Source organism: Gadus morhua, chromosome 18 (assembly GCF_902167405.1).
Source record: "Gadus morhua chromosome 18, gadMor3.0, whole genome shotgun sequence".
Lineage (NCBI taxonomy): Eukaryota > Metazoa > Chordata > Actinopteri > Gadiformes > Gadidae > Gadus > Gadus morhua.
The window spans coordinates 8,600,469-8,612,929 of record NC_044065.1 but is presented as its reverse complement, the minus strand read 5'-3'; the positions used below and the strand labels follow the sequence as shown (position 1 = coordinate 8,612,929).

Here is a 12,461-nt window from a genome sequence, read left to right as displayed (position 1 = left end):
ATTGTCACAATTAATAGCAGACTTGCAATCATCACAGACATCCTTGGTCTGGTTTCTAACTACAAATGAACCACCCATACAGATGAGTTGAGACGTGCAGTTAGTGTGACACGCATGTGTGTTTAAAATGTGACGTTGCTCCCACGTCACAATGTCATTGAGGCCATCCAGCTCGGATGTCTGGAAGTGTATGTGGGTGTGTAGGTGTGTGTGTGTGTGGGAGATTGGATTTGTGTGTGTGTGTGTGTGTGTGTGTGTGTGTGTGTGTGTGTGTGTGTGTGGGGCAGGGGGGGGGGGGGGGTGGAGGGGTATTCGGTATTTGTGTGGGTGCCAAGGGGAGGGTGTGTGTATGTATGTGTTGGACGGGGTGTGTGTGTCGAGTGTATATGTGGGGTGTAATTGTGTCTTGTATGTGTGTGTGGAGGTTTGTTTGTGATGTGTGTGTGTGTGTATTGGTATCTGTGTGTGTGTGTGTGTGTGTGTGTGGGTGCATGGGTGTTTATGGTATGTGTGTGGGTGGCAGCAGAGGACAGAATGAAGTCCCAGATCTCATAACCCAGATGACCAATCGGGACGAAGCTGGCAGGTCAGCTTGGAGACAGAAAAAACAAACGCACCCTCACAACGGAGGGGTCGATGTGGGGCTCACAGCGGACCTCAGAACCCCCAGAACCCTCATAACAGGAGGCCTAGCAGGGGGTACGGCCAGACTCTCAGGTAAGGGTATAAAAGTATATGTTGTTTGTTGCTGATCAATTCAGTTAAGACCAGAAAGTTAGTAAGCAAGTATGCCTCAGCTTCTCAGCAGCATCTCTCGGACAGACTACAATTGTAATAATGATTCCAATATATTAGTTCAAAGTAAGCATTTATGGTTTGGTGTTGGGTTGAAAGGGTGCTTGAGCCATACTGATGGAGTCGTGGGGGTACAGAGGACTGCAACAGTTTGTAAACACTGCTTTAAATTACAACCTTTAACCTTTGACCTTTAAAAGACATCCGTTACAACACTCTGTCGTGGGAGGTCCGATAACTTCAGGGTCGTAGGTCACAGGCAATCAGGCAGATGGAAGCTTCAGATGGAGGCTTCAGGCTTCAGGTCTGTCTTTGAACCCGGCTCAGTCTCTTCAACTCTGGTCCTTGTCTTTAAGAGCGAATCAGCTGTGACTGCATCATAATCTTACTTTAAATCGTCTCTACTGTCGGACAATGTAAGATAACGTTCATAATTTCAAAGTGCAAAAGGAGAGGGTCTTGCCTCTTGTGTTCCTGTGGTCCTCAATAAATTAGGGTAATGAAGAACGTTACAAACACATAAAGTAATAATATTTAAGTCGAGAACATAACCATTGAAGAGCGCTCAGTGGGTCGCTCGGTTCCTTGGGCTCAAAACGTCCTAGAAGCGGACCAGAAGTCTTTCCACGGTGGCCTGCGGTTGTCAAGGAGTCGCTTTCCTGTTTCTCTGTTTTGGTTGCTGGGTGCCTGTCAACACAGAGGGTGTTGAGGAAGAGAGACTTGGACAGCTGAGCCAGCCAATATGAGCTGGCTCAGACTCTATTTATACCACCGCAGCACCACCATGGTGGCTAGCACAGAGACTGCCTGCTGCTCATTCAAAGCCAGACACATTATATACACCACCACATCAAACACATCCATAACTAAATACGCCCTTTATGCACGGTGAAGAATGTGTGACGAGTGAAAGTCTTTTCACAAGTTCTATTTAAGGGGATTCAGAGACGACTTCATCTTGCTGTGGCTTGTCTATCTTTTTTTTTTACTACCAAGTGATACGTTTCTGTCCTCCTGAAGCAAAGGTGAACAGGATACAGATTTCTTCAGCTGCTGAGGTGATTAAGTTGTTGTGAGCTCAATTTAACCTCTTGAGAACCTGTCCTTACCTGGCACTCTTTTGAGTGTTTCCAGATTTCATCTGGGTTAACCCAGCTTCCCTTATGCCCAATCAGTTCAGAAAGATTCTACTCCTGACTTGGTAAAGAAAAGTTTTGACGGGCAGACAGATGGATGGACAAACGGATAGATTGATGGACTGACGAACAGACAAGGATTTGTGGACAGGTTAATAGATTAACAGATGGATGGACGATAGGTGTAAAATGTAAATGTACATTTATTTGTAAAGCACATTTAAAAAACAGCAACAGTTGAACGAAGTGCTAAAAATGGAAAATAAATAAAGATAAAACAAAACAAAGATAAAACAAAAAACAAACATTCAAACAAGTAACAATCATGCATTTGAAACAACGATAATAACAGTATCAATAGTAATAATAATAATAATGACAGTGATAACAATGATAATGTTGGCTAGAAGTTGCCACAATGCAATGAATCAATCTGCAATCAGGATCACAAAACTAAAAGATGAGATAAAGATGAGGTAAAAGAAAGGTTATACTGGATTAAAGGCAATAGAGTAGACAGGTAGTAGATAGATGCATAGATGGACTGAAGCATGGATGGATTATTGGACACATAGATAGAGAGATATATGGAACATTCAGATAGATGGACAGATGGTCAGAATGCTGGATATTTGGACAGATGAAGAGCTCGATGGATAAGAGATTATATAATTACAGTTACCCTTGGCTGTTCTCCATGTCTTCCAGGAGGTGGAAGGAGTATCAATATCTAGCCTAGTCTAGTGGAAGAAGAAGACGAAGACGATCCAGGTCTGAGGACGTCTGAGGAGGTCTGGCAGAGGAAGAGGAGAAGATCCCGCTCTGAGGAGGTCTTGAAGACGAGGAGGAGGAGGAGGAGGAGGAGGAGGAGGAGACCCAGGACTGGAGAAGGATGGCCATCCCCAGGCTCTTCAACTCCTACAGCCCCTTCTTGGTGGTGGAGCGGGGGTCTGGGAGAACGTTCCTGGAGAAGCAGGAAGGACCGGCGGGTGAGGAAGGGGAGGGCCCCAATGAGGAGGAAGGCTCTTTGTTGGCCCGAGCCATCCGACCACAGCTGAGCCGCGCTCTGGAGCGAGGAACCGCCCAGGACATGACCTCGGAGTGGCCTGGAGCCCTCCAGAAGAACCCCTACGTCTCCATCGTGGCACAGGCCGAGGGTGAGATGCAGGGCCTTGCTGACGTCTTCAGTCAGCGCACGAATATAAGCAGCCCATCAATGTATTGTGGATTAGATTGGAGTTAACGGAGTGTACTTATGGAGACTCTGACCTCGGTCACACACCTCAATGCGATTTGTGACTTTTGACACGAAAGTCATATTGAAGCAACAACATTGAGACTCTCGATGGCTACTCTGTGTTACAGGAGAGGGGTTGCAGGAGTTCAGCCCCAGCAGCACAGAACCAATGTTCCCCAGAGCTCTGGTGCTCAGCGAACAAAGGTACTGGGATCACAATCGTCTGCCATTCACACACACAGAGAGCTCCTTAGATGTGTAAAGGAACTGAGGATGCGTCAGGTTCACCAGAGGATCGACCTTTATGAAATATTGATATCCCTTGACACACCAGAAGATGTTTTACTGTTAGTGACAATGAGATAAAGACCTTTGAAACCATTCTTTGGTATGAACCGCTCAACTGCTTGAGTTTGAGTTTATAGTCTTTCGTTTCCGTGCGATCTTCAAACCTTTCTGTTTGCAACCTATCTTTGTCTGAACTTTTATATGTACTGATACTTTTTGACATTTGTCTTTCTGACTTGTGTCTTTTAGTCTTTTCCTGCCTGTGTTAAGCACTGTCACAGGCCTTTTGTTTGAAGTGTGCTTTATCAAAACCCTGAAGCACTGACTCCATCTTCTCCTCTTTAGGCCCGTACCGGTCAGGAAACATGCCCCCCTGAGCGAGTCGGACGGCGAGGCCTGCCCCCCAGCCCACCAGCGCCACCCCTGCCGGAAACCACGCAGGAAACCCTGGCGCCGACGCAGCCTGGTGGAGAACCATCAAGAGCCCCCCATCATCCAGGGACTCTGGGTGCAAGAGATCGACTGGCTCCGTCCGCGACCCGGCCACGGCACAGCCAGCCCCGCCGCCGACCCGACGTGGACCCCGTCGCTCCCCTGCGGCATCATCCCCCCTCCTCCCCAGTTCACCGACCGGGTCGTCGTCGCCGCCGCCGCCGCCCATCATCGTTGCCATGGAGACGACGCTGCGACGTCCGGGGACGACGGTTACCGCGCCGCGGTCCGACTGAAGCGTTTGACGTTGGAGGAGGAGGAGGAGGAGGACGCTGAACACACAGGAGGACAGAACAACTCTGTGGACCCTGACTCTGCCCTGGGACCCAGAGGTGGCGGCGGAGGTGGAGGTGGTGGAGGTTCTGAATCCGCCTGCGCTCCTACGGCCAGCGGAGAATCTGCCAGCTGGGCCTCGTGGTCCAGCGACGAGCCGGAAGCAGAGTTCACCTCGTCGAGCTGGAGCCGGGGCTCCGACTCGAGCGGCGGCGGCTCTGTGCCGGACTGTTCCGACCGCTCGGAGAACCCAGGGGGGAGTGGCAACGCCGGCTGCATGTGCGCCAGCGTCGCCGTGGGGTCTCAGTGCACGTGTGCAGCGGAGGTGGGAGGGGGAGTCGGCGAGGGACTGCTGGCCGAGCTGCGAGGGAAGGTGACCCGGGCGGAGAGCCGCTTCATCTGGCCGTTCTTCAAAGAGCGGGAGAAACAGCAGCCTATGCATGAGTGCACTGACGCAGACGAACAGGCCAACGAGGGGATTCTGCTTCACGACGTAAGACAAACATCCTCTTTCACGCCCGTCAGCCCTGTTAAGAATGTCAACGGGCAACTGCAGTAGATCTGCAAAGAGGGAAAAGCCTGAATGGCTGCTGTATATTATGTGTAATTTATTCCAAAAATACAACCAGGCAGCTCATTTATACAGCTCATTTATAGACATGAAAAAAACAAATTGTTCATTTTGTTGCATTATTTTATTCTATTCCTCTCCAAACCCCTTAAGCCAGCCGTAGGCCTGTATTCTGTTCACAGAGTATTTATGTATTTAGAGTTATTCGGCGGTGATTTGCACTCATTTACACTTTTCTATTTCTGTTGTAACATCTGAACCTTCCCCACATGATTAACAGTGTTGCCCTGTCTTGTTAATCATGTGACATCCAGCTGCTGCAGCCCGCCGGCTGGATGTACCGGGAGGGTCTGGAGTACGACTCCCTCCGCCACATCCAGAACGGTTCCTATGGGGACGTGGTCTGCATCCAGGACCGGAGGACTGGCTTCCAGTGTGCAGCCAAGAGGGTGAGGCATCGGAAGATGGATGGAACTATACTATGTATATATGTGTGTGTATGTGTGTGTTATAATGGCTAGTGGTTGTGCTCAGGTTGCCCAGAGGCACTTCAGCAGTGAGGAGTTGAGCACGTGGAGCGCTCTGGACTCACCTCACGTGGTCCGGCTCCTGGGGGCGGTCAGTGAGGGCCCCAACGTGGTCCTCTTCATGGATCTGAAGCCAGGTGAACCCTCCTAATCCAATATCTACCTTTATTTGAATTAAAAACATCAACAAGCTATATTTATAGCTGTAGGAGCTTGGAACCGGCCACTCTCAGCTTGATGGTCGCCAAGCTGGCTGATGGTGTCCAGCCTTACAGTGTCAGAGTGTCCTAACGCCTAAGCACTACAATACAAGCCATTTCAGAATCCACGCCATTCCTGACATCACAAGTGGGAGTGTCCACCTATGATCCAATTGGATCACTCAAAACCCAGCCAAACAGTTGGCACAGTCCACTTGATATATACCCAGACACCAGCCTGGTTCCTTGATCTTATCTGTCATCAGGGGGGGGTGTACAGTCCCATTTGTGATGGCTTGTGAGGACGTACGCACATCTCACGCCTTGAGGTGATACAGGGTCCCTTTGACGTCTGGTTCCCCCTTGGTCTCTTACCTGCAGGGTGTCTGGCCCAGGTGTTGAAGGAGCGGGTGAAGCTCCCTGAAGACCTGGCCCTCCACTACCTGCGGCAGGTGCTCTGGGCTCTGGAGCACCTGCACCGGCGCCTCATCCTACACCTCGATATCAAAGGTCTGCCGTCAGACCTCCATGAACTACGCACTGGGTTTACTGGCATTTCTCATCGTTTATTTTCACTGTATCACCTGTTGATGTCAGACAGATAGGACAACTTGCTCAGAGGTGCCGGCAGGTTCTATCTCCTGTAGGCTACGCCCTCCAGGCTTCACCTTATGGGCTTGTCCCGTACACGCACCCGGGACAAGCCCATAAGGCGAAGCCTAGGCGGCTACGCCTACAATCATAGAACTAGAGTTATAATAATATAACTATCGTTATTATGAAGACACATTCTCCATTCGTATGCATTGTGAGGACTGATGCATGTAACGGTCAGAAAGCACCGTGGAGAAAATGCTGTCCACACCTCCCTCTAGTGTCAACACACCGGAACTATCACCTTCTGTAAGAAATGAACCAGTCCTCTGAAATGAATGCGTCTGTGTGTCCCGGTTTCGTTCCAGCGGACAACGTGCTGTTGTCAGCGGACGGCAGGAACACCTTCCTGTGTGATTTCGGTCTGTCAGAGAGGTGCGATCAGAACGGGAAGAGCACCAGGACCTACCGGGGTGAGCAGACCAAACCAGAACCAAACCAGAATCGCACAAAACCAGAACTAACTACTAGAACCAAACTAGAACCAGACCAGAAGCTTGACTTAACACTGGAAAACAGAGGACATGCATGTTATAAATAAAGCACACACAAAAACCGTCGGTAAGTCTAAAATAAAATAAAATATTTGATACTATTATTGTAGTGTATAATAGTACAGCAGAGTAAAATGTTACAGTATAGTAAAATACAGAAGAATAGGCTGGTAAATGATCTTATTGGATAACCTAGTAGGAATCACACATTGTATGAAACTCAGGTAATAAATGAATGAAATCCAAAGCTCAGGATGATGATGATGATGATGATGATGATGATGATGATGATGGTGTGTTGGGTTATGTTTGTGGCCCCAGGGCCCGCCTTCCCGGGGACCGAGACCCACATGGCCCCTGAGGTGGCCGGAGGGGACCAGCGATGCTGCAAGGCGGACGTGTGGAGCAGCTGCTGCATGCTACTGCACATGCTCAACGGATGCCCGCCCTGGGTCCGCTACTACGCCCCGCCCCTTTGTCTGAAGGTGAGCCACGCCCCTCACTCCTGATAGGACGACTGTGGTCTGTATGTGTGTCCTTCACCGACCAAACAAAATGTATTTTTGACAGGTGGTTGATGTTTGTGACCATTGACATGTTTGTTGTGATCTTTAAGATGGGTTTAGGATGTGATGTTTGCGATGTTCAAGATGCGTTTGTCACGCGTGTTTCGTTCATGCGATCTTCTGATGAGACGTCACAGAGTTGGTGGTGATGTCGTGTTGTCTGTTGTGATGTCAGATCTCCAGCGAGCCCCCGCCCCTGTGGGAGGTCCCGTCCCGCTGTAACCACTTCACCGCCCGGCTGCTGAGGGCGGGGCTCCGGAAGGATCCCGGGCGCCGGGCGTCGGCCCGCGAGCTGAGGAGGAAGACCACCAAGGCCCTCCGAGCAGGTCAGAGGCGCCGCTGGCTCTGCGGTCACTTTTCATTAGTTGGTCATTCAGTGACTTTGCATGTCATTAAAGGTGACATACTATACCACAAGGTGTGAGTGTGAATAGCCGCTACAAGCCGTTTTGAAAAACAGCCTCTTCTGACATCACAAGTGGGCGTGTCCACCTAGATGTGTGCTGAATAGATCAGTCTACCAGCCTACCCAGTTGACTGTAAAAAGCGTTGCTCATCTATCCGTCATACATCTATGTGGACGTACTCACACCTGGTGGTATAATATGTCACCTTTATAGCTGGGGAAGGCCACATATTTTAGAAGTCTTATTTGTTTAAATTCTCCCAACATCCTAACAGCAATCAATATATATATTAGTAAATTAAATACCTGATCACTAAAATATCTGTGGCTGAAGCAGGCCTGGAATAAGACCATCCAATAAATTTGTTCGGCCCGAATGAAATGATGGTATGGCCTACTTGTCTACCTACCTACCTACACAGGTACCTGCCCACACTGTGCTCTTGCACTCACGGGTCATGTGCAATCAGCTTTCTATAGCTCGCAAGCTAGTCACATGTTTTGGAGGAGTGGCTTTGGAGGGAAGCCTGACATTTTTCTCGCTCTGACACATTCAGAATCTAGCATATTCTGGTAGGTTTCTCCAAATGGACAAGGTTAAAGTAGTGTGTCGGGCTTAGGGTTCATCTTGCTCTAGAATGCCTAAGGGTAGACTGAGGACATTGAGGAATTGAGGAGCACCCTTCGACTTGGAGTCAAACAAATTTAACCCTTAGGCTAGACTTAACTGCTTCACTTTTGCACGCTTACAGGGACACTTGCATGAGCTAGTTTGTGTGTGTGTGTGTGTGTGTGTGTGTGTGTGTGTGTGTGTGTGTGTGTGTGTGTGTGTGTGTGTGTGTGTGTGTGTGTGTGTGTGTGTGTGTGCGTGCAAGGGTGTGTGTGTGTGTGTGTGTGTGTGTGTGCGTGCAAGGGTGTGTGTGTGTGTGTGTGTTCTAGTGTATATACTGAATATGACATGGCTATTACGTAAAGCCCTTCCTCTAGGCAGGTTTAGTCCTACCAAGGGTTTAGCAGATCCATCTCTTAACGGGGAACCCTTTGGATCCACAGTGGGGGGCCTAAATCCCTCATCTCTCCCCGGATCCGGCCCTCTCCCCACGGAGGCCCCGCCCCCCCAGGCCCCCATGTGTTGGATCAGCCCCTGGAGGGTTGCGGCGATACAGCAGGACAGCAGTGAATACGAGGAGGTAGTGAAGATAATAATAATATTGTTACTCATTACGTATGTGTTTGCCTGTCTCCTGTCATTCTTGTTGCCCATGTGTCATTCATGCATGCTGTGGGCTCCAGCTTCCCTTCGAGGGTTTAATAAAGTGTATTTTATCTCAGGCTGTGTCGGGACTGGATTCTGATGAGGATCAGGAGGAGGATCGGGACCCCCACCCTAGATCCCTCCGGGTCCTTGGGTGGGGGTCGGACTGTGACCCTGAGGTGGACATCTACATGGGAGAGGAGGAGTTTTGGGAGAGGAGGGGAGTGCTGACTCAGAGAGACAGGAATTATGAGGGAGACTGGGAGGAGGAGGAGGAGGAGGAAGAGGAGGAGGAGTGGGAGTCTTCCTCTTCTCCAGGAATGTTCTGTGCGTTGAGGGAACACTTCCCGCTGTTGAGGAGCGGTGTGCAGAGGACCCGAGCATCGTGGGGATCTGAACCGGAGCTCACACACCTCAGAGAAGGTGAGACAGACGTTATACATACATGCGCACACGTTGACGAACATCTTCACTCAGTTAGTGGGACAAACAGTATAAAGGATTTAATGTTGAGGATAATGCCTTTCCTGCTTTGGAAGCATAATAATAAGAAAAATATAGATTAATATCGATGGTATATGAAAGGAAAACGTGATGTAGTTTGTGAGCTAATGCTATGGATTGATCCTGGTCAAAAGTTTGAATTAAATGCCAAAAGTTTTAAAAACGTAGGATAAGATGTGTTGACTTTGGGTCAACCGAATCAGTTGGTTGCGAGTGGAGACAATGAAAGCCTGAACGGCAAGATAGCTCCTCCCCTAAATTACAAAAGATGTTCTATCTCTCGTTCACTAGATTATATATCTCTAGATAATTTTCTAGTTTATATCTTTTGTTGACCAGATATTATACTGTTGACCATATGTTCTAGTGGTGAGTAAATGTTTTTATGGTTACTAGATCTAGTTCTAGTGATGTTCTATTTTGTGCCGACTAGATGTTGCTCCAGACAACCCAGTGGTCAACCTCTCGCCAGAACCTCGGGACTATCCTCCATCCTGTCTGAGCTGCACCGACTCGTCACAGATGTCCGACCAGGTATTCATGGAAGCAAACACTAATGTAATTTTTGAAATGGGCCTTATCACCTATAGTGGCCATCTTTTTTTTTAACCGACATTTTTACAGGTGAGTACCATTGAGGCCTTTAGCCACTTTTCAAGGGAGCCTTGCAGCCATATAGATATTGCACAAAAAACATGACGAAACATAGAAACAGAGCACCTAGACATTGCACAAAAATAAGATGATACAAAGAACCTTCTTGGTTCTAACCATTGGCTGGGTGGTAGAACTTAATGCAAAAGATGGTACCAACATTAAACTGGTTCTGCTTGGCAGGACTCGGACCGCTGGTCTGATGATCTGAGCTCCGGAGTGTTCTCCTCCTACAACAGCCAGAACGATGGACATATGGAATGGATGCTGTCAGCCAATCAGCCGTCCAGTCACTGCTTTGAAGGTACACACACACACACACACACACACACACACACACACACACACACACACACACACACACACACACACACACACACACACACACACACACACACACACACACACACACACACACACACACACACACACACACACACACACACACAAATATTATTCAGTATGTTAATGATGGTTGCACTGGTGCATGTAGGAACTAGCTAATACAAAGCTCACAACACAGGACTGGCTAATACAGAGATAGCAACACAGGTCCTGCTTAAACAGAGCTGGCCACACAAAGACAGCAACACAGGGCTAGCTTACACAAGGTTAGCCATTAAGGGCTAGCAACCCAGGGGTAGCTAACACAGGGCTACCATCATGGCTAAGTGCTCTATCTCTCCAGGTGTCGACATCTGGATCGAGGACGTTCACGGAGCATGCCTGAGGATCCGGGAACGCCGGCGGGTCAACGTGGGCCATGTTGCCATAGGGATCAGTGACCAGGTCAGAGGTCAAAGTGATCATGATCATTCCAGTATTGTTTATGTACCTAATCGTTAATTCATCATTATTCATTTATACCTGCATTTTTAATTCATGAATGCAAACACGCGAGCACCTTGAGTCAAATTCACAACGCATGAAACTGTGTTGCGCTGGGGTTGATATTAACACTATGTCCTACAATCAGATCTCAGTGAAGGCCTTTACCCTGGAGACGCTGGACAGGAAGTTGGTGTCCTTCCAACAGGAAGTGCAGGAGTCAGGGTTGTGGCTGCGCTGTGTGCCGGCGCCCGACCGATGTCCTCGCTGGTATTGGAGGATCAATGATGGGAAGCTGGACCTTCGAGGCGCACTTTAACAACTTCCAACACCTGACCCATATGCAGTGCCCGTCCGTCCATAGAGCTGCTCCTGGCCGTGACCCAGGCGACCATTATGATGAACGGACAATTGTGCATATTCCTGTCTGACCATTTTTGAAACCAGGGTGCTACACATTGGTGCTAGATCGCTACAGCACTGTAGTGCCCGCCTTTAAACATTAAGAAAGATTCATAAAAACAAGCTGACTAAAGTGCCACAAGGGGATCGTTAAGTAAACCGAAGTATCTGAATGAGCGGTGTTTGGTACTTGCTATCTTGTTTTGTATGTGACTGACTATGATGTTTGTATTGTATATGTTGGGGGTAGACTCGCGAGACCGGCCTGATCTTGCAAGTTCACATTCTCTGGCCACAAGCTTGTTGAAAGCCTCTCCCAGAAATACCCCAAATAATAGAGCAATGAACAACGTTTTATTTGATATAGACTGAATAACGATGTTAAATGACAAACATACGGTTGCACAGAAGGCTATTCTACGCGGTGAAGATGTTTTTGGTTTACTTTAAGTGGTATTCGGCAAGGGCGATGAGAGCAAGAGCATTTCAGACAAAATAGAAGCATTCGCCCCTATGCAGAGATCAATTGCTGGCAAGCTAAGGCCATGCTGATATTGATGATATTGATCTAGTTTGCGATATGCAAACTTGAATAACTTTATGGTCTCGTGAGCCTAGTTTGGTTAATTATGCTCAGGGAGTCATAAATTCCCGAACCGTTCCTGCCCATATGTCAAGTAGCTCAAAATTAGAGTGTTGAATTGTACATAGTTGATTACATTGTAAAATTAAATTTGCAGATATTTTGTACTTTTAGAAATCGCCTGTGTGCATGGATTTTATAATAAAATACCATGTCCTGGAATGTCCAGGTAATTATCATTATGAGCATTATAATGTTGTCAACATATAGACCTAAGCAAGTCTTAAAATGTGTTTGTTGGGGATAAAAGCATTAAAATACTTTTAACTTCCTGTTGTTCATCACATGAAGGCCAGTGTTTCTTTATGCAATATTAAAGATAAGAGGTAAAACGTTATTGATTGATTTTTTTTATTTGATCATTTAAATCGAATTCCCAAATTTGCAGCCAAATACTATTAAGTATCAAGAGTAACACACAAAAATAATTTGTGTTGTGGAGTGCTTTATCTGTTCGTAGATGTGGTTTACGATTACAACAGCAACGAAGAACCCGAATGACCAAAGAGGTATTCTTGTCTCTTTAGTGGGCTGAT

General features: G+C 47.8%; 1 protein-coding gene across 1 annotated transcript; it reads left to right on the top strand.

Moving 5' to 3' along the window:
• The first annotated feature begins 456 nt into the window (after positions 1–456).
• LOC115531538 (mitogen-activated protein kinase kinase kinase 14) lies at positions 457–12,262 on the top strand. Its single transcript, XM_030340884.1, has 16 exons — positions 457–717; positions 2,640–3,088; positions 3,297–3,372; positions 3,802–4,714; positions 5,107–5,241; positions 5,327–5,456; positions 5,901–6,029; positions 6,482–6,586; positions 6,989–7,152; positions 7,409–7,559; positions 8,693–8,829; positions 8,972–9,317; positions 9,832–9,932; positions 10,236–10,356; positions 10,741–10,841; positions 11,029–12,262. The coding sequence occupies exons 2-16, from the start codon at positions 2,824–2,826 to the stop codon at positions 11,197–11,199; spliced, it is 3,045 nt and encodes a 1,014-aa protein (XP_030196744.1). The 5' UTR covers positions 457–717; positions 2,640–2,823; the 3' UTR covers positions 11,200–12,262.
• Positions 12,263–12,461: the final 199 nt, after the last annotated feature.

What these genes read in the sequence shown, in the direction of transcription:
- LOC115531538 (XM_030340884.1), top strand. Translation starts at nt 2,824, where the DNA reads ATGGCCATCCCCAGGCTCTTCAACTCCTACAGCCCCTTCTTGGTGGTG. An exon ending in TCCAGTGTGCAGCCAAGAGG is followed by an intron (nt 5,242 to 5,326) that starts GTGAGGCATCGG and finishes GGTTGTGCTCAG; the next exon opens with GTTGCCCAGAGGCACTTCAG. An exon ending in CCTACACCTCGATATCAAAG is followed by an intron (nt 6,030 to 6,481) that starts GTCTGCCGTCAG and finishes GTTTCGTTCCAG; the next exon opens with CGGACAACGTGCTGTTGTCA.